General features: G+C 43.4%; 1 protein-coding gene across 1 annotated transcript in view; it reads left to right on the forward strand.

The window, feature by feature from the left end:
* Positions 1-1,937: 1,937 nt before the first annotated feature.
* The window catches only part of LEMD3 (LEM domain containing 3), a 48,931-nt gene continuing 28,346 nt past the window's right edge, over positions 1,938-22,522 (forward strand). Inside the window, 4 exon segments of the mRNA XM_035544208.2 lie at positions 1,938-2,171; positions 2,173-2,878; positions 2,881-3,415; positions 21,389-21,426. Coding sequence (XP_035400101.1) covers positions 1,951-2,171; positions 2,173-2,878; positions 2,881-3,415; positions 21,389-21,426 — 1,500 coding nt within the window. The 5' untranslated portion in view covers positions 1,938-1,950.

Here is a 22,522-nt window from a genome sequence, read left to right on the forward strand (position 1 = left end):
TTGAAACATTTCAAAATGTTTTGGCACACATTTTAAAACATGACTTGGAATATACACACTTTTCAGTCAGCTGATTTGTTTATCTACACGCTATAGTTTTGCAGGAGGTGACTAATTTGTTAGCAATTTGTAGTATTTACTGCCCTCCTGTTGCTAAGTAAACAGGTTTATAAATTAATTAATGCCCTTGCTGTAATAAAAAGATGGAACGTATGAGTTGTATTGGTAAGATCAAGGGATCTTCACTTCTTTTAGGGCAGCATATGTTCTTCTAATGAAAGGAGTGTGCCAGAGTGGGCACTAGCCAGAAGTGCGCTTGTCTTAATGGTATCAGATGTGGGACCGACTGCTGGTGCTGTGGCCGGTGTCATATGTAGTTAGAGGTAAGCACTGAACCTGGGGTGTGTATTCCAATGTGTATTTCAGGTGGCTGCTGGAAGATTTGGGTTGCTCCTCCCTGAAGAGGAGTGGAATGTCAGAGGCGTTTGGAATATCAATTAGCTATTTACCAATGGGAAGGTGGGTCAGGGCGGATGCATTTATGCTAGTGGTTTAACGCGTGATGGAGTTCTTTCAAGTGTAATCTTCCTTACACGTGGAGCTCTGTGTGTTGCTCTAAGGGCACAGCACTGTAGCATGTGAAATTGTTCCCCTGTAGGCAAAACAAGCAGGAAGTTGAGCACAGTGATGCCATGCAGAGCACCCCAGTATCAGAGACCCTTCTGTATTCTTCAGCTTCAGAAAAGTTATGTTGAAGGAGGTTTCGGTGAACAATATGATGATCGGTTCTCTGTTTCCAGGTGTGGTTGGTCGGATGGCGGGTGGGGTGCAGCATTTAATCATCACCATTCATCATCATCATTATGAAAGACAGTTTCAAGCCACTCTTGTAGCTCTGTAGACTGCCTTGGTGTTTAGCATGCAGCTACCTCAACTCCAGCTCTGCAAATGTTCCTTGATAACTGAGGTTAGCAACTTCAGCTTTAATGTTAGCAGCGCACATACACGTTCCCCTCACTGCAGCAGACTGTGAGGGAGAAAAGTACAAGTGTGCTTACAGTTGGATCCTGTTTCTGGACCATTTCTGCCCGTATTGTTAAAAGGCCAGTTCTGGTCAGGTTGCTGCAATTTTGATGTGATTATCAGTAGGCAAGCACAAGCTTTTCCCGTTTGGGATCGAGAGACAGAGGCATACAGGTCAGGAGATTTTGAGGCCTCCACACAAGGCCTGCAGCAGAAGGGACAGCCTAGGGGAACTACACACACCTCGTACTCTGAGAAATGCCAGTGTGACGTATCCATATTGGCACAATCATTTTGACAAACACGCATTCATATAGTTAGTTTTCACTGTGTTTGAAGGAGTATATTTTCCCAAAGAGCCACACGCATCCAGATAATTGTAAAACCTAAATTGGAAACCTAAATTGGAAACCTAATGAGGGTGATGCTCGGCAGTTGTCAGGAAGCAGCTCCCTGGAGCATTTATTTCGTTGCACATCACCTGCCTCCTCACAGCAGGACACAGACCCTCGCTTGCTGTCCTGCCCTCCCGCAAGAGGAAAGTTCACCAAGTGGCGGGCGAGGAGCGGGATGGCGGGGGCGAGGCAGCCTCCTGGGGTGAGGTGCACAGGGGGCTTTTGGGGTTTATTCAGCGTGGCGAGGCTGCAACCGGCACACGGGTGAGACGTCGGGGCTGAGAGTACCCCTCGCGGTCCCTCGGGTGCCCTCCCAGGCTCCCTGGGGACCCGCCGGCGGCGTGAGCCCCGCCGCCACCCCGCGCGGGGGCGTCCCCGCCGCGCTCGCTCCTCCCTCCCCGCCTCCCCCGGCGGGGCCGGGCGGCGCCTGGTGCCGCCGGGCGGGCCCAGGCCGCGGCCGAGTGCGCACGCGTCAGTTCCGGCGGGGAGCGCGGCGCGTGGGTAGGAAACGGCGGCGGCGGGGGAGCGCAAAATGGCGGCGGCCGCGCAGCTGACGGACGAGGAGCTCTTCTCCGAGCTGCGGCGCTTCGGCCTCTCGCCGGGGCTGGTCACCGAGAGCACGCGGCCCGTCTACCTGAAGAAGCTGAAGAAGCTGCGCGAGGAGGAGCGGGCCGGCAAGCCGCGGAACGGCAGCAACAAGGCGGCGGGGGCCGGAGCGGCGGCGCGGCTGGCCGAGCGCCCCTACCTGCCCGCGGGCGGGGCGGAGCCGCGCGGCTCCCCCTGCCGGGGCCGGGGCCGGTGGCGGGGCCGGGGGCGGCAAGGTGCTGCTGGGCTTCAGCTCGGACGAGTCGGACGCCGAGGCCGGCCCCCGGGGCCAGGCGGACGGCAGGAGGGAGCGGGCTGCGCCCCTCGGCCGCGGCCCCAAGCCCGGCGCCCCCCCCCCCGAGGAGGCGGCGCGGAGGAAGGGCAGCGCCTGGTGGGGGGCGGCGGCGGCCCGCAGAGCGGCGGCGGCTCCTCAGGGCGTGAGGGAACCCGGGGACGGCGGCCAGGAGGAGGAGGAGGACGAGGAGGAGGAGGAGGAGGAGGAGGGCGAGCAGCAGCAGCAGCAGCAGCGCTGGAAGAACCGGACCGTGAACGGCAACCGGCTGCTGGCCTACGGCGGCAGGGACAAGTACTCCGATTCGGAGGAGGAGGAGGAGGCGATGGCCAAGCAGCAGGTACCCAAGGAGGAGCCTGCGGCTCGCCGGCCCAGACGGAGCCTCGGCAAGTCCCCTGCTCCATTCATAGCGAGCAAATGTGCCGCAGCCGGCGCTGGCGTGATGGAGACGGGCCAAGAGAGGGCTGGCGGAGGCTGCGGTGCCGGTGTAGTCGTAACGAATGACAGGGCGGCGGCGGAGGCGGCGGCTGCTGCCGGGAGTCTAGACAGGGGCAGGAACCATGAGGAGGCGGCGGCGGCAGCCGTGGGGGAGGAGGAGGAGGAGGAGGAGGAGGATGTGAGAATCTGGACTCGAGTCCTCCCGGCCCTCGATACCGCCTCGGCCTCTCTAAGAAATCCCCTACGGCGTTGTTGCTGCCACCGCCGCTCACAGACGTGGACAGCGGTAAAATCGCCGACCCTCCAGGCACCATCAGGAAAACGACCAACAATCATGTTCTCGGCGGTGCTGCTGGTAGCTATAACGCTGAATCCAGGATCTATTCAGCAACTAACAGCCTCCCCCCGGGTGGAATCATCTCCTCCCTTAGACTCAACCACTCCAATCATACGGGTTCGAATCATACCTACCTGAAAAACACCTACAAGAAGAATCTCTCAGAGCCCGAGGAGGAGCTTCTCCAACAGTTCAAAAGAGAGGAGGTATCCACCACTGGAGGCTTCAGTGCACATTACCTGTCCATGTTCCTCTTAACTGCTGCATGCTTGTTCTTTCTGATACTGGGATTCACATACCTGAGAATGAGAGGTTCTGGCGTAGCTGAGGATGTGGGAGTCAACAGTAAGTATTAGGTCAAGGGTAAGGGCAGTTTCTGTCTGCAACTGGATGTACTGCTGCTAATTCAACTCTGCATTTCCAGGCATACCCTACTGAGGCAGTTCTGGGTTCCACTTTACTGTAAACTTCCTTTGTGGGATGGAGCACAGAGAAATTGACTGGCTTTCCTTAAGTGATATAGTAAAGATTGCTAGACATCTGGGGATAAATTCAAACCTTGGCTATTCCCTGCTGTAATCTACTGATACCCTGTTTTCTAGCATGTCTTCTTCACAAAGTGATTTCATGTTTTCTTCAGTATAGAAGATGCACGGTTAGTAGAGTAAAGCCTTACTTCATCAGTTCCCTAATCTCAAAGAAGTAAGCGTGCGCATTTGGATACCTGGGATTTCAGCAGAGCTAAGATTTGGATGTAGTTTGGCAGTGAGGCAGGTTGTGTACTGAGGCTTGAAAAGAATGCTAGGCTGAGATTTTCATTAAACACTACAAGAAACTCCGTGCGGTGAATGCTAGACATAGTACGTGTTGTTTTCTAATGTGCTTTTTTCTATATTTAGAATATGATCATACACAAAATAATGTTGTGCTTTAATTTGAATTTCAGAGCGTATTTTAATCCCAAACTATTTGGGGGCTTCTCAAGGAAGCAACTTTTTTTGAATGGATTTAGAAACTACCTTTTTCCTATTTACAAAACATACGAAAATGGAATTGTACCACCTAAGGGTGGTGATTCATGCTAATTCAATTCTTGGCTGCTCTGGAATGGTCAGTGGAGACTCTTAACGCCAGAAAGAAAAATCATGCTATTGCTGTCTCATCAGGAGCAATGAAAAAACATGTGAAAAGCTGGTTTTGGGATGTGCCAGCAATAGAAAGTTCCTGGGGACTTGTATTGTTCTTGAAATGATTGTGTAAGGTATGTGGGGTGCATATAAATATTTCTTTGTATAGGCAGTGTAGGGTATGTATATACCCACGTGTGGACGTGAATATAGTGCCTTGTATGGAGTGATCCTACTGGTAGTTTGGGATCTGCTAGATGTTACAGGGCAGAATTAGCAGTGGTTTTTTTTTTTTTTCCCCTTTCAAGCCTTATTCATTGCATTATAACAGCAGAATAGTTTTTAATTCTGTTTTGCACTCTTTGCCTCCATATATTTCCCCCCTGCTGATTTAGTGTTTAGGAGAGACTATAGCAGGAAAGGTCAGAGCATTTGTGGTAGTTTCTTTGCTTGTCCACGTGGCTCTTAGTACCTGCTGTTCAGTCGTGGCTTGGGGAAGGTGGTGAACATAACGTGGGCTCAGATTAGATACAGTGACTGGGACCATTCATCCTGATACTCTGTTATTAACTTCCGACCGTAATTGCTAGAGACGTACATAAATGTTTTTATGTTCTGATAAGCTGTGTAATTCCACAAATATGTATTAGTTTTTTTCTAGTTTTAGAGTCTGGTAATTTTAATAGGGGAGAAGGTCTTCCAGCATACTAGGATAAACTTCCTAACTCGCATTCAGTGGTTAAAACTCGCCTGTCATGCTGATTGGTAAAGCTGAATGTCTCAGCTATGCAGATAGCAATAATGCTGTGAAAAGAAGTCTGCTGTGAAAATATAGTCTGGGGAAAAAAGCTTCTGTTTTGAATGTGTGAACTTCCCTACCGAACATACGGGATCGCTGTCTTGAGCATGTTGTTCTTAAAAAGCTAACAGGGCTGGAACTGGTAGGCAGGGAAAGTTGTTCTCCTTTGCTTGGGTTTGGCTGCCCAGCTGAAGGTCTGGTAGTCCAGTGTTGCTTGGTAGTTCCAGTAAGGCAGTCCTTGGCCTGCTTCTTTCTATTCGTTCTCTTTCCAGTGGAACTCTTGAAGGTGGATTTCCTGAGGAACAGAAACGTGAGCGTCACTGTGAGAGCATCTGTCCTCTCTCCTTGCAGCCCTGGGCTGGTAACATGAACAGGGGCAATAGGATCCATTGGAAGAAGCAAACAGTTCTTGTGGCTAGCTACTTTGATAGGAAGAAGAATGGGACACTTTTTTTTAAAAAAAATAATGTGGGAATGAGCAGGGAATTACCTTGCTCATTTGCTTAGCACCCACTCAATGAATTGAATTGGAATTCTGGAATTGGGTGTATGTGAAGGAAACATGGCGGGCCCCTAGAACTGACAAGAAATAGACAAGATAGGCAAAAATAGACTGGTACCTGCTGGAAGGGGCAGGAGGCCTGTCTTCTGTTAGATGCTTCCCAAAGCTTCGTTAACTATCATCTGAATGAATCCTTTGTTTCTTGCACTTATGTGGGTGTATTGTGTGTTTTCTTCGTAGAAGCAGAACTGATTTGTGTGTTTTAATAATAGTATAGCTCAAGAAACAAACTTTCAGTTAGGTAATTGGATACCGTTTTTATTTCTGTCTGTTAGATGGCTGTAGGTAAGATTCCACTGGCTATGAGTGGTTTGATTACAAAAAACTGAGTTATTTTCAACTTCAGACTATTGTTGTAAAAGGGTCTGGGATTCAGTTGCATTGGGACTATCCATACCTCAAGAATTACCAGTTACTCACAGTTACTGTGAGGAAAATGAAAAAGATAGCTCAAAGATACAAACAGCTGCTTATTTTCTCTTGTAGGAAGTGCTATGCAGTGAGCTTAGTGTTGGATGTCTTGATTGAATTTCAATTTAGAAAAGGAACAATCAAAATAAGGTAGTTTTCTGAGTGTGACACACTGAAAAACATTCATCACCAACTACATTTAATATTGGCACTTAGATTTGTCAGGCTGTAGTGTGAGAGCAGAGGAGATGCTTGTGGTGGGGGAGGCTTAGAACAAGGCGTTGGAGTTGGATTTAGGCTAGGTAAAGTAGTATAGATGAGAAGTGATAAGCAGAAAACTTCAAAAGGGGATTGTCATTTACATCATGCATAGTGTTCAAGTGTCTTCTTACTCAGAGCTCTAAAATAGCCATAAAGTGCTTCAGTTTTTCTGCATGGGGGATAGACAGTGTTCAAAGACAAATTTGAATTGGGCTCATTCTTCTATATCTAACCTATATATGGTCACTTGAGGTAAGATTTTTTTTTTAGGCATTTCGTTATCTAAAATGCAGATGAATATCTATGGGGCTTTTCCTAAAGCGTTTTAAGGTATTGAAATAAATGACTCTAAGATCGTATAAAAGACCAGCTAATGTGTAAGCACGTACTGTGCTTGCTGTCCCTGACAGCATTGTATATGAAAAGAAAGATCTGTTTAGTCTTTGAACTGGTAAGTTCACTCATGTGGCTCTTGCTGTAAGCATGTTGTGCATCAGCTGCCTTCAAAATACAATGGGATTGTGTCAACTTCTTGTAGAGCCAGCATAGTATTTTGTCAGGAAAACGACAAATTTGACTTCTGTCTGCTTCCTAGGGTTCATTGTACCATGAAGAGTTGGATATCTCTTCCTACTTTGTTTTTGTTTTGTGATATTACTCTGAGCACCTCAAGTTCTGTGGGCACTTCTGGGAGTTAGGTCTGAAGTTATTTGTCACAGAAAGTTGATGCTGAGATCAGTAGGTGTTATTTTGAGGTCTGGAGTACTTTCTGAAAGACTAGGTCGCCTAGTACAGGTGCTGTTTAAGGTTGTGACCTGAAATAGGTGGCAATTAAGTTGCTCTCACTGTTTCTGCTCCAGTACTTTGTCTGGGGAGTAGTTGATGCAGTGCAAAAAAAGTTTTAAAAAAAAAATAAAAATCTTTGGAACTTTCAGGAAGTTCTTGTGTGTTGTCTTAGGTCCTTAGAGGAGAGGCATACAATGCTAGTATTTTTGATCTTTCCACCTTACTTGTTACAAAAACAACTGTTAGGATAATCCTTACTATATTAGCTGTAACTTTTGAAATGTTAATTCAGAGAAACTTCCAGTAGTTACCTATATTACAAGTGGAAGCTTACACAAAGCACAACTTTAAGAGTAATTCTCTTCCACTGACATTCCTTTCTTTAGATTTCTAAATCTCTCAGGTGTTAAAACTTGTATGGAATTTTGTGCAGGGAATTTCACTGATGATAAGCTAGACGTGCTGTATAAAAGACAAGAAGTGGATTATTCTGCTCACAGGCCTGCAAATTGCCATTGAAGTTGTGTGGTATTTCACAACTAACTGTTAAAACCCTACTTGCCTTCTAAGATCGCCATCTCAGAAGAGTTTTCTTGGCAGTGTTTGGAGAGTTCCTGTGTTGTGTGGTTCTTTATGCTGCCTGTGCTTGGCAAGTGGTACTCTGACTTACCTTGACAATATAACAGCTTATTCTATTGACATATGAGCACATAGCTCTGTTTCATTTTCTGTATGTTGCTTTAAACTTTAGTTAGCAAATAAAAACATCTGCTTTAGGTGATACAAAAGGAAATCTTGATGAGTATCTTTAAGACTAATTTCTGACCTCGCTTTCTTCTGCGTTTGGTGACTTCTGGATCAAGATCAGTAGGTAGGAAAAACTCTGGACTGCCTTCATGAGGAAAAGCCAAACAGAATAGTTAACTTTCTGTAAGATTGCTGACAACTTTAAACTCTGACATTCTTTGTGGTGTGTCAGAAACAGCTCTTAAAAATGAGGAACAAATTTGGTCAAGACTTGTAGCAGAGTATACCAGAAAAGTCCAAATAAACGTTACGTAGTGCAAAATAGTTCATCTTAGCTGAGAACTTCAGAACTTTTCTGAAGGAAAGAAAACAGCCTATTCACCTTTGCAGTGGACTTGTAGTAAAAAGCATTGTTATGAAAATTGTATTTGAAACAAAAATGATGCAAGTTCGTGTCTGTGTTTTAAGGAGATAGCTGTTTGATGCTTCCATCAGAATATTTAGAACTAATTTGGTAGACATACCTTAAAAATGCTGCTGTTTACAGCCGTGCACAGAACTTCCCTTATGCCAAGACTTGAGATTTTCATAAAATATTTTTTCAATGTTACTGTTGTAGGCCATGCTTTTTGTGGAGTAACGTCATGAGAAATCAGAACTAAGACTGCTTGCTCGGGGAGCAGGCGTGCAGAAGAGGTCTGTCAGGATCTGATTTCAAAAGCTATCAAAATGAATTGCAAGTTTGCATTCCATCCCCCAGTGCGTGGTAGTTTTCACAAAAGAAAAATCGGTTTCTGATGAGAGAATTAAGGGTGATCTAGGATCTGACAGCAGATCTGTAACTTTTTTATGGTTTATGAAGAATTGCAGACCAGACAGGAGTGGGAAAGCAAAAGCAAACTTGCATTTCTTCTGTTAAGAGCCTCTGCCAACTCTGATAGCATTCTTCAAGTGTAGTGCAAATTTCTTTCTGCTTAGGACAGATAGAGCAATAATGGTTGTGGTGGAGGCCTTTTAAGGAGGAGCCCGTGATAATCAAGGACTTAAATTTAGTGTAGCATTGTAGGAGCCCCCCTTTGCACTGTTTCCTGAAGTATTCTGGTGTAGGAGAGGAGAATCATGCCTGCAGTCATTCTATTGCTGGGGTCCAGTTGTATTTCTAAAAAATCATGCACACTTAATACACGTTGACATGTATTTCATGTGGGAGTACTAGGTTGCAAAACTTTGGCTTAATGCTTACCCAGCGAAGCTGGCAGGAGTGCTGGAGTTGTACCAAACTGATCCCTGTCACGCTTCTAGCCTTGTGCTTCAGAAATAGTATGAACATGTGAACGGCAGGCTAGAGCTGCTGTTTGGAAAAGTTGTTTGATCACTTAACAAAAGAGCTTAGGCAAGTAAATTAAACAAGTACCTCAGTTCTTGCTAATGAAAATGCTGGTCCAGTGCTGTGGAGAAGCACAAAGTTCACTGGAATCATGAGGCATTTATTTCTTATGAATTTAAAACTCCTGCAAGTGTTTGCATTCTCTGGTAAAATTAGTTGTGTTTTTGTGATTTGTGGTAGATCGAGGGGGGTAGGTTGGCTGGGTAAGGGATCCGGAAATCAAGGTACATTAAGAAGAAAAAGTGATTTTCAGGGGATTCACATTCCCTAAGAACTTTTGTAGTAGTATTTGTCCTGACTCTTCTTGGCTTCTGTTGTTGCTGCTGGTAGGTCTAGAATTGTGGGAGCAGGTGACAAAGCCTTTACTGTGATTATAATAAATGAGGACAGGATGTAACTCTGCCTCTGATCAAAGTAACCATGATGTCTTCTGTCCACTGAAGAATTTGGATTAAGAAAAACTCAGAAAAGGATTGAAGGTTGGAAGGAATGTGTTGGTGGATGCAAGAGTAGATGGGAGAAGGACTGCACAACTTGAAGGTGACTTCAGATGGGTCCCTTCTGTGTAGAGGGTTTGTTCTAGTTTATAATGAGCCTTGTTGTAAACAAAAGCATCAAGTTTTTGGGTGAAACTGATGACATGAAGGCTTTGCAGTCGATGTCAGAGTGCAGTCTCTTCCTGGAAAACAAAGAATTCCAAAACAATCCGGATGCTTTGACTCCATGCAGGTATAGCCTCTGTGCAGCTGATAAGACACTGCCCTGACGTTGTCTCAGTACTTCTAGTTTCTGTCCAGGTGAATAAAGGCTTTGGGTTCACGCTTCAGTGGTGTGAGGTGCTGCTAGTATTCTTTCCTAGAAACTTTGGGGATTCGTTAGAAGTTTGTCCATTCAGTCAGTTTCTCAATGAGGAGTTGAAGACATGTTGGTAGTGGAGGTGGAAGGCTGAATCAAGTATTTTTGGATAACTTGAGCATACCACGTCATGAGTAAGAAGTCTGTCCTCATCAAGAGATACTGTTTGTAATAAGGAAGAATAGTAGGGATGAGGAGACCATGGCCCTGACCTCCTGCACTTTGTTACGATGGCTCCTTTTCTCCAAGATCCTTGTCATTGTCCCCTTTTCCCTGCTACTGTGCTGTACTTGCTGCAGTGCTTTTTAGTGCCATTTCTCAGTTCTGCTGTGTTTAGTCTACTGCGGAGGGTGAGAGGAGCAAGAGCGTGCATGCATGCTAAATGTGTAAAGGGCCAGCTGAACGTGACTGGGTGTAGTTGGAGGAGAAGTGTTGTACTGTGTGGTGTTTTCAAGAAACGAATGCTTCTTTGCAGAGGAAAGAATCAAATTTTCTGCTTACTAGGGAGCATCTTGTAGTGCAAGTATCTTGAAATAAAGTGTCTTTTTGGAGTCTTAAATTCCTTTAACTCTAAGTGAACTCTGGGTAGCACTCTGAATTGACATAGAAAGGCCATCTAATGTGGGAAGAGGAAGAGATGGGGGTAGAGAGGTTTAACATTGAATTAAGTGGCATTAAAACCTACTGAGTAGATCAGTTGTATTTCAGTGATGTGCTAGATAAGAAGTATAACTGTTTATAAATGAATGGTTGTAGAGAAACTGCCTTAGTAATTCTTCTGTTTTAAAAATAGAGAAGGGCATTTATTGAAGTAAAAGTTGGAAGACAGCTTCTTAGAAAGCAATTGTTTGATGTGTATTCAAAGACTTCCTTCGTGCTGCCTGTATTCACTTAACACAGGGTTTATATGCAGGGCACATCTCCATAACCTTTTCTTTATTGAAAGGTACAAAAAACTTTTATACTTGGACTTTGCAACACCTTGGGTGAATGCAGCATCAGTCTGTCCTCGTTAGGCAGGTGAGTAATAAGACTTATCACAAGAGGACTGAAGGGGAAGGATTGCATAAAACAGGCTGGTTTCTAAGGCCACACCTTAGTTTTCCTTTTTTTCTGTAGAAGGTCAGTAAAATCTCTGAATTGCTTATCTGAGAAGCCTCAAACTTTCCATTGACTTCCTAACGCGTATATTGGCCTTTGGATATTTGAATAGGCAGCGGAGGAAAACCACTCACCTTAACCATCGGCCTCCTCAATAGCTGTCATCTCGCTCTGTTGTTACACCACAAAACATGCCTCAGCGCACTCAGTCAGCATTACTTACCCCGGTGGTGTGTGTTCAGTGTCATCAGGCCATACAACAGGAACCTCTCATGGCCAGGATTCCTAAATGCACATCACATCGCCAGCAAACTAAGTTTTATCTGCATGTCTCAGCTGCTGGTTCTGGAGGAGAGAAATCTAGCTAGGCCTAACCCAAACCCTGCTGGCAGAAATTGAGTCATGGAACATTTACTGCAAGTGAGGGGTTCCAGATCCCAGAAGGTATTTTGTTGTTACCTGAAACTGCTCCCGGTGGTGTTACGAGGTGGGCTGTCGCTGGTTTTGAATTCCCCGCGCGTCTTCTGGGAAATGGTGGAACATGAATCGCGAAACTTCGGGATCATCTCTGGCATTTGACCTACATCTAAAAGTTTAGCAGGCTGTTTGTTCTTGTTCAGACAGCGTGCTCCAGACGGCCATGGAGGGGAGTTGTTAATTTCTGAGTGACAAACGGGGCAGTGCATGGGTGACAAAGCCCTGAGAGGCCTCCTTCGGGCCCTGGCAATCCAGTCAGAGGTACTGGGGAAGGGCCAGGCTGCCCTGCTTGTGCTGGTTCTCCTGCAAATGCTTTGGAAGGAGTTTGCTGTTACCTTGTAAGTAAGGGGGAATGATTAATGAAATTCCTCGGGGTGCTATTGAAGAGGAGAGCGTGAGGTCAAGTTTATCAAAGTCTGTTTCTGTATTGACTTGGACCTGCTGTGTGATCAAAGGCAGCTTCTGGAGGTGAGAGGCATGGCGCGTCTCAGTGAAAAAGCTGAAAGGGGGAAACTTTCTTTTAAGATAATGCTACTCTGGGGAGAGTTTGCCTAGCTAAGAAAAAGAGGTTAGAGACGCAGACTTCCTTCTGGACAAGAAACTAGTTGTGCTTCTTATTTTAGGGTTTTCTGTTTATTTCTGAAAGGCTGTGGGCTGCTGCTTATCCAGGAGCAGCTCTGGGTAAAGCTGTGCCTAAACTTTTGTGGGAAATGGGAGACTGAGTTGTATCTAAAGGATATTTCATGTTTGCGTGCTTCATATTTTGTGTAATACAGCAACCACTTGTTAATCCTCATAAAACCTTAGGGGGAAAAAAAAAAACGGAAATAGAGCATTAAGAACATGAGAAAGAGCCCTAGTGCTGTATTGTCTGTACAGTGCCCTTTGAGCTACTATTTTTTTTTTCTCATTGAAAACCAGAAATACCAGCCTGCTGAGTACTCTTGAGAGCTCAGCCACTCAGGATGGGCAGGTGTATATGCTCAGTCTGACTTGGTGATCCTGGGTGTGTTGTGACCAGTGTCTGACCAACACCATGGGCGTTTTTTTAGCTTGTTCACCTTGAGCGCAAATGCGGTTGCATGCTAGGGAATTGTACACAAAGCAGCTCCCAATGTGTTTTTTCATGTGTAACTTGAAATGTTGTTTTTCTCTTGACCTTCAGATAAAAGTGCTGTTTATGAAGTAACAACAAAAATGTGCAGATTTAGTACATGGCATACGAAGTTGGGAAGGACGATGGGATGTTAAATCCAGGCTTGTTTTATTGTGCTCTGTATGTTGCATGGTACTAAAGTCATTGCTTTGTGGGAAGACCAAACTGGAAAAAAACAATTGCACAAAAATAGCAGCTCTGGAAATGAGGTGTCCTGGTGATTTTGGTGCAAAGGCCAAATAGGGTCTGCCTGTCCCTTTTGTAAGGGAATGAATTAATGTGTTGTGTTCTTTGCTATTCAGAAAGAGGAATGTACTGAGCTTCTTACACAAACCTTGGCATCAAACTAGTAGCTATATGGCCTGCTATGCTTTCTTAAAGCATGAGATAAATGGTTTGTTTTGAGGAAGGAGAGTTAATTTTTGCTTTTGTAAGCTTTGTTTTATATTTTAAAAACCTAGCTTTGGAATACTGTGTAGTATTTTACGTACCACGGAGCTCTCATGTCTCTGCAAGTAGCCAACTGTGTGTTAAGGTTTTATTGTCCCACTGTAAGAGGGCTCTGTAAGACTAATTTCATTTTCCTTTCCTTTCCCTTTTTTGCTATTTCTACATGGCAGATTACTTTCTTGCCAGAATACGTTTTCTCCTCTCTTGATCCACCTGGTTCAGACCTCTACCCACAGTACTGCTAGAAGATTCATCAGCTTAGTCTACAAGTGTGTCTAAGTGTAAGTTAGTTAACTAATTTAAACAAAACACAATTGTGATAAGAAAATTGCAAGTCTTAAATCCAGCAGACTCCTGGGCTGAGAATAGGAGCTAAAGGTACGGTTTATGTTTAAGGACATGGATGATGCCTAGCTGTGTGGTTGTCCAGTTGCTCCTTCAGTCAGTCAGTTTCTCTTGAACCATCCAGTTGGAGCTATCAGCCAAGTGCAGGTGGTGGTGGAGGCAGCCTGGGAGGTTACCTGACTCACTACAGTCATGCTCCAGCTGAGTAAAAATGAAAGGTTCTGAATATCACCTCAGTTTATTCATTTTCAGTCAAATGGTGGTGTTATGTCTGGAATTGTTGCGGAGCTCAGCCTGTTACCGAGCTGTGCAGACTTCTGCTGTATGCACTGGGCAGTTTTCCCTCTTCTCTTGAGCCAGTCTGGTTACTTCGGGGAGACCAGGCTGTTGCTTGCTCTCTGAAAGCTCACTTTTGTCATGGCACGGCACCTGCTGGCAGCTAAATCTGTGCGTCTTGTGCAAAAGCAAGAAAGCTGTCTTCCTCCCTAGGATACTCTAGGGCACCTATTTTCAGTGGTTTGTGGCCATTTTCAGGCTTTGTATGGACCACTGTTAGCAATTCTGCTACTGTTGGCGCAGCAAGCACTGATGGTCAGACCGATGTCTGAACAGTTAAAAGGACAGGCACAGCAGAAAGTAGGTTTTGAATATAAAAAATCCCTATGTGACCTTTATCTTGAATTGGTTAATGGCTTTGCTCTTGTAATTGAGGGTCTTTTTAAGAGTTCTTCCCTCAGTGCTTTCCATAGGAACGTTGCCCTTGCTGCAAGCTGGCCATAATACTGCAGTGTAGTACTAACATTTTGCACCTGAGGTCTGTCTGGAAGAAGAGTGACTGTATTTTTACATTGGAGTCCCTTCAAGACTGGAATCTTTCCTGCTTGTGCACGATTGCAAGGAGTGCTTCTATTCAGACCAAGCCCCTCGGGGGAATGGCAGTATATTTAGTATTTAATTGCAGCTTCCTGATAGTTCTTAGACCTTCTGTGTTTTAATAACACTTGCGTTACAAGTTTGCTCTCCATCTTGAACTTTGGAGTTTGAGGAAAGCAGACAGCTTCCTACTCGAACATTTTAGCTGCTTGTGCTGCAGTGTGTTTCAAGGTGGTGTTTTCCTTCTGAATATCTTGGTTTTTACATTTCAGTGTTCATTTATCAAAGTCTTTTAAGTCGTCTTTTTTTGCCTTAAAATTTATACGGAGCTAAAATACTAGGGAGGGAGCAGAGAAGGGAGAAGAGCTAATATAGAAGCCTGTTGTGATTCTCTTGCAAGCAAAGATATTCTTACCATTTAAAAGTTCTGGTAGGTCTCTGAAGTATGATGTTTTTCCTGGTAATATTTGGCAACTGCTAATAAAAGCAGCCTTGGTGTTTTTTCTGCTTTTTCTCCTACATAAAACAGCAGCCTATAATGGAGACCAGTTGTGTATGTGTGTGCAAGGAATGTAATATTAATGATTTTTTACAATGCATGGCAAATGCACTTCTGAGCCTTTTTTCTAACAGAACACAGACAGCTGTTTCCTCATTGAAATACAGTATGTTTTGTAGCATGATGTAAAAGAATGTAAGTGCAAGTTTGGGTGCCATAAAACAATTTCTTACACTGGTAGAAATAAAAGTGGGAAAGAGGATACTTTTATGGCAGTTGTTTTAACCTTCCACAGACATAGGTGGTGAGCAATAATTTTGTAAATAACCAGCAGCTTAATGTGCTCTTGCTCAAATCTGCTGTTTTACTGAGTATGCTCCACCAGAATTAATGTAGGCACAGAGATGGTGTTGGCTGTGTGAAGACCACCTTCTGGGGGTATGTGGGAACTGGAAACAGTGGGGTGAGTGTTTGGTGCCTGGCACTTCATACTTCTGATGCATATCCCCCTGCAGTGGTGTGTGAGGTGTGAAGCGCAACCAGTGTTTTCTGCCCAGGTTTCTCATCTTTCTACAGAACTGGAGACATAAACTGCAGTATTATTTTCTTGCTGATGGTGATGTTCTCAAGTTTGTTCTGTTTCATGGCGTGGCTGCGCTGGTCCTTGTTCAAGCTCATTTACCTGTACCTTCATCATTTGTCTACAGTTGTTTTTACAGGGTCTTCTGGTAGAAAAAGTCAACTCATGCTTTCTTCATACACTCAGACAGCTTACACGTTCTTCCTCCTTTTGAAACGAGCAGTGTCTGTACCGCAGCTCTGTAGGGTTTTTTCCTGAGGCTTGCTTTGGTTGATGGTGATATTTAAGAAACAGGAGACCAGAAAGAAGGAAAGACAGTCTCTTAACATTTGCAGGAGTCGGTGTGAGGTGTCAGCTCTGCTTGAAATGGGTACTTCAGTGCTGTAGGTTCTATCTGGTAGCGCAGTTCCTGGAATGAAAATGGCAATAAGGTAGACAAAACTTCCTCTAAAGTCAGCTCTGATGTCTTGGCAGCTGTTTCAGTTTTGGATTTAATTCATAAGGCTTTCTGCTTTTTTTTGAAAGTGAACTTTTTAAGAACTGACTTAGAGCCAACTCTTCTGTTTCCGTTTCCCAGTGCTAGAATTTTTACCGGCATTATGCAGATCAAAATAATTCACCTTTATCTTTAAAGCACAAACTTATGTTTTCTAGAGTTTTTGATAATTAATACAAGTAGTGGAGTGAAACTCGTATTTTTGAGTGCAACTGAATAATCTGATGAGAAGCTCTCCCAAAACACTATTCACCTTAAGTATGGACTGAATCGATGTGACTCTCTTAAGAGCATCTCTCAATGTTCAGGTCTCTGCAAACCAGTATTGAACAAGCCCATATTTTAACAGGCAAGACTAGATCCAACTGTTTCTAGGCAGGGTGATACAGCCACAATATAGAGGTGGGTTTTTTTTCTTCCTTAAGAAGAAACAATAAAGAACTTGAAAGAAAAATTCTGGTATTTCCATCTCTTTTACCTAAAATAATGAAGGCTTTACTATTATTGGGGCTGATAGAAAATGTCTGGAAGTCTATTAAAAAAAAAAAAAAGAAAAATCTTTCTTTCTTTGAGATAAGGATTTTGTCAAAAAAAAATCATGAAGTAATTTGGTTACGTCACCAACCCTTATCTCATGTATTCGCAAACAGAATTAATCCCAATTATATTGGGGGAAAAATATTAATGAAAGCTTTCTAAACTGTCTGGGTCAGTTGAAAAACTGACTTGATATTAATGAAATGTTAAGGAAAGATTCAGCTGTTTATAGAGTTCCCCAATGCTTTGGGCAGATTGTGCTGCGGTTCCAAATGGCATGGCCAAGGAGGGGTCAGACTGTAATTGTCTTACAGGTTAGCCCCTCTTGAGGGGTCTGCCAATTTAGGAGTACACTTTTTTTTTCTAAAGCACACAAAGATGATTGGTAATGAGGGAATTGCTCAGCCTGACACACGGCTTTGTGTCTTAATATAAAAGTAATATAAAAGCACAGAGATTTAGTCTCCTTGTGGTTTCCGCCGGAAGTTGAACAACCTGGAGATGGAGATCATCCAAAACTACCCAATTGTTTTGAGTATTGCAGAGAGGAATATACAGGCAGGATTATTTTCTTTGGGCTGTCTGAAAGCTGGAGCTCTGGAATCACAAAGGGACTGTTTACTTTCTGTGGGAGGTACTCATGGAAAAGCATCCTCTTAGGAGAAACTCCTCTTAAAAGCCTAAACATATTACAGACAAAGTGCAGAGATATCCTGTATGTATATCTTAGGAGCTGTACTAACTCTTGCTCCGTGCACCCTGAATGTTTTGGATTACAAGCTTTAAGAGACAACGTGTTAGGGCTGCCTTTGACACCTACACAGTATGTCATTGGGTGGTCCTTGACCTGAGTTACCAGAGTAAAATGGTAGGTCTGTTGGTTGATGTGGAGAGTACTCAGACCATAAAATTACTGAAAACTTGTTCCCGAGGTCATGTAGAAAAAGGCAGCACTAAGGGTCTGTTGTGGGTAGCTGTGCTTCCAGTGGTGTGACTTCCTCTGTTAACAATGCGTTATCCAGATAATTGTGTTCTTTGTTTCCATCCTGAGGAAAATGCTAGTGGAAAGCCTTGGGTTATGCACTTACTGAGCATAAACCTTCTTTCTACAAGACAAAATCTGGAAAAAATACGGCTTATGTTTTGAGATTAGTCTGCTTGTGTCTTGGTAGACCGGGGGGAGAAAAGGAGCTTTCTGCTTGCAGGGGGGAACGTGCTCACTTCTGCAGAGCCTGCTGGCCTGGAAGCGCGCGTCGCAGTGTGTGCGCTCCCTGACTCCTTTTGGAGATGGCGGCTGGCACTTCTGCACCATCACACTGGGAAAAGTGTGCTTACAGGTTAGTTGGGATCGTTCTTGTTTCTGCCCCTGCAGCTTTATAGCTCTCTAAAGCTGCATTGGAAAGTTGGTTTTTGGCTTATCATATCAAATCGTCTGTTCTTTTAGGAGTAGATGGTGGGGCTGCAGTGGTTCTGTTAAAAATGCTAGCTTGATCAGTAGTGAGCAAGAAGCAAATATAATAGGAATTTCTAGCTTTTAGGAAGGGAATTGAGAATAAAGTATATTTAAAAAGTATACATTGGAGAACAGCAGTGTAACATTAATAATCCGTGGCACTCCTGTGTTTTGAAGGGTGCCCAACCTCAGAAAAGATGTAGTAGAGCTCAAAAAAAGTTCAGAGAATAGTAATATGATGAAAAGCACAGTATAGCTTTTCTAGCAAGGAGGAATAGGACCCTTCAGTGTGGAAGGGTGAGAACTGAGGGATGGTCTGGGGAATGAAGTGAAGGGATGAGTAGTATGGAGAAGGTGAATACAGCCTGATTACTCACTGCTTTCTGTAACGTGGGGAGGAATTTCTCATGTTAGCAAGTGGTAAGTTCAGAAGAAGCAAAGATGATGATTTTTTTTTTTCCACTCCATGTGCGCACATTTAACTTGCGGACCTCTGTCACCATGTGTTGCTGAAGCTAAACATTTGGGGTTAATGTGGGACTAGGCTAATGAGGGGCTGGGAACACTGGTGTCAATACATTTAGGAAAGGAAAGCCACGCTTCTGTCTGGCTCAGGAAACTTGGGGTGGTTGAGGTCTTGAACCCTTTTTGAGGAGAAACCTTGAAAGTGCATTGTCACATAAGAAACTTTTCTATAGTAATTAGCTATTACATATTTATTTTGTAGAACAACAACTTGTTACTGTTTGAAGTAAACTTGTACATTTTAAGAGCTGTGAAAAAAAACTTTTTCAACCAGTAATATGTAGATAGATGTAATATGAAATAACTGAGACGTGTTGGAGGAGGTGATGGAAACTTTAAATCCTGGACAAAATGCTCAGAGGGCTGGAGCACCTCTCCTGTGAAGGGGGGGCTGGGGATGGATGTTCAGCCTGGAGAAGAGAAGGCTCCAGAGAGAGAGACCTCATTGCAGCCTTTTGGTACTTAAAGGGGGCTTATAAAAAAGATGGAGAGCAACTTTTTACTCAGGCAGATAGCGATAGGACAAGGGCTAATGGTTTTAAATTCAAAGAAGGTGGATTTCGATCAGATGTTAGGAAGGAATTCTTTACTCAGAGGGTGGTGAGGCCCTGGCACAGGCTGCACAGAGCAGCTGTGGGTGCCCCATCCCTGGAGGTGCTCAAGGCCAGGCTGGATGGGGCTTTGGGCAACCTGGTCTGGTGGGAGGTGTCCCTGCCCATGGCAGGGGGGTGGAGCTGGGTGGGCTTTAAGGTCCCTTCTGACCTGAGCCATTCTGTGAAAATTTAAATAATAAAAAAAGATGGTGGTGGGGAATTCAGAACGGAGGAGTTATTGAAGGTAGTTGAGGAATGACCTTATTGACTCAAGTTAATCAAAGTTAAGTGGTAAATAGATCTGGGTTCATTATCAGTTGTTAATTGCATGTGCAGGTGATAAATTGCTCTCGTTGCATTTTGCCTACTTACCTCTTAAGGCATTGGGCATCTTAAGCTACATTAAGATCTTACTTACCTCTTAAGGCATTGGGCATCTTAAGCTACATTAAGATCTTACTTGAAATGTATCTCTTACTGGTTAACTGTCCATAAAATCACAAACTTCAGGAATCCTACTATATGAGTTATAATAATCAATTACAAGGACTGACTCAATTTTGTCAGAGGTCATTTTGGAGAAAAGTGAATTTTTTTTTTTTGCCTCTCCTTCACAAACACTATTAGTGATCAAACATTGACATACCTCATCTGGATTGCTTCATAAAGTCGATGTTTTAATTTATTTAAATATGAAGCTGCTCACGTGAGATGGACTTCACAACTTCCCCACTCTCAGTGTAATCTTATATCACCATTGCTTCATTTATGTGCTGTCTTGTGCTGGGGTACGTGGAACTGCAGCAGGTAGTTTTCAGTTTGCATATTTACAGCTGGGCATATGCTGTGTTTGTTCCTGAAACAAACACTGCTGAAATACCTTTGTCAGCTAGATGGAAATCTCCACACTGTTCTGGCTTGTGTGCCTGCGTGCCTCCCCGCATCTAAAATCATGCAGTCAAGATTTCAGGTCTGCTCGGTGAGGCTGACTTTGGGAAAAGCCCACGGCTCTCCTGTCTGGGTAAGTAACGATCAGACTGGGAGGCCAGCAGTCAGCTGCAGCCTTGGCTGTGTTTTTCTAATCCCATTTTAGGCTATTCAGATTAAAAGTTCAGTGTGCTGGAAATGTTCTGCTGAGTTAATGAATGAAGTGCATAGGAGCTTTGTGAAGTCAGTAGCTCGATAGCCTGGTAGGCAATGGCTGAGAATTAGCACGTATAGAATGAAGTCGTGGAGTGGTGCAGGGCTTGGTTTTACACGAGTGCTTGAGCATCCTCTGCTTCGGTCGTGTTTATTAATCTGATATCCAAATCAAGTATTCATGTCTGAAAATCAGCGTGGAGCAGTGCGTCCCTTTAAAAGCTACCTGTTTTTGGTGTGCTTTCACCATCAGCCTGATGGCACTTGCAGCCTAGACCTTCAAGTCTGTGTCAGGTTTCCCAGGACATTTCCTTTTTTCCTTTTGTGTTCGAGCTTGGTGAACTGAGGTCAGTAGGAACTTTGTTTCCTGTTTGAACAGGACGCGGAACTGCTCATGCCTGCATTGGTTCAGACTGGGGGTGGCAGATTTTGCAGCTCAGAAAGGCGAGATGATGTGTTTTAATGGGGATTGCTTCCTGCCTTGGTAATTTTTCAGTCGCTAGGTGGTCATTCTCAAGTATAAGCATAGGACGAATAACTTGTCTATCTTCAGCTTCTCTTGTTTGAAAATTTTATTGTCGTAGCCAAGAGGAATATAATAGATCAGTTTATGTTTTCAGGAGCTGTGGAAACTTGTATTTAGGATGGAATGGTCATTTAGGCATGCTGCACTTTTCACCGATGCTCTGTGCATCATCTCCTACTCCTATCAAAACAAAATGTTGCTGAGTTGTAGAGGAGTTGTACAGCTTTGTGTTATATAAGTTGTTATTGCTCAGTAAAAAAAAAAAGTGATTATATTCTTTTTGAACTAGACACCGTAAGAATGTAAACTCTTCAGATTATGATTTCAATGCGGTTGAGTCATTAAAGCAAGAATTTAGCGAATGGCAAACTTTTTTTTTTATATTTGCATGCAAATAGCTTTGAAATATATAGATAAATGAGGTTCTGGTTTAACCTAAATGCTACCATAATGTGATATAAAATGCAGAGTTTAAGTCAAATGTTAATAGCCGTCTAATTGTCATTTTTCATGTTATGGACTTGTTTGTTTTTATCTAAAGAATTGTTATAAACTTACGATGATCGTATACTTTTTTTTTTTACTGTTTTCAGACTGTAGAATGAATTAATTTTTTCTCTTTGTTTTGATAGTCAAGAATCCCTTCAGTGAAGAACTACAAGATATAGAAGTAAGTAAAAAAAAAAAAAAAAAAGTTGAGATTTTTGTCCTGAGTGATTGTATAAAAACATTAGATCTGTTCAGAAGGGTGCGGGTTCCAGAATGTTCTGTATAAGGTGTTTCTTGCTACTTTATTTTAATTTTTTGCTTTTTCATCTTGGCCAGCGTAACCAGGATTACAGTATTTGTCTGTCTCATGCTGATTGCTTTATATACTGAGAAAATGTTACATAATCTGTGTTGTAGATGTGTTGTCATAAGAGTTTTGAGACTAAATTTAATCAATTTTCCCTTACTATTTCTATTTGGCTTCTCAGCCATGGAAGCACAAGCTGGTAAGAGATAATTGTCTTGAAACTCCAGGATCTTATTTAGTGCCATAGAAGAGCAAGGGCTAGGTCTTATACAGAAAATGGGTTAGAAAATTTGCCTTTTTCACTTGGAGTCAATTCTATTATTTGTTCCTATATTCACTCTTTGAACTGGAATATGAGCGTAGCCTATTTTGAGATGTCACTGTTGAAGGTATCGATCTGGGTTATTGAGTTCTGAAGCATGGATTTTGGTGGTTCTCTCTTCTGGCCTCCAGCCTTTCTGCCTGGGCTGTAAACTGTGGTGGTTTTCTCCGAGGCACGTACATGCAAGCATCACGAGATAACCATGTATTGTTTTTTTGTTTTGTTTTGTCTAGGGTTGAGCTCTCCAAAAGTGAATTGTTGCATATTTTCAGTGGGTAGCCTTGGCTAGTTTCTTAGAAGAAAGCATTTCTGAATCTTCTGAACAAATGAAATTTGGTGGGGTAAATTCTGAGGTACCCCCAGGCAAACAAGCTGACCTTAGAGCAATGCTGTTCGTGTATGCACGTGGTAGAGGACTGATTTCCCTCTCCTGCCGTGCCTGATATTTTCCAGGCAGGGGATGAGTTAACAAGGTTGGTTAACTTCCTTGGGAGTACCAGCTGAAATACCAGTTTAATCTCAGTGATGGATTTGTAGGACCAGAATTTGGGAGGTAATGCTGGCAATTTTTGGTATTGGCTATAGGAAATAATTTATCAAATGTCTGATCAATGAAACGAAGCTTTCTTCCTTTTGGTAGCAGTTTTG

This window comes from Cygnus atratus, chromosome 1 (genome assembly GCF_013377495.2).
Source record: "Cygnus atratus isolate AKBS03 ecotype Queensland, Australia chromosome 1, CAtr_DNAZoo_HiC_assembly, whole genome shotgun sequence".
NCBI classification, from domain to species: Eukaryota; Metazoa; Chordata; class Aves; order Anseriformes; family Anatidae; genus Cygnus; species Cygnus atratus.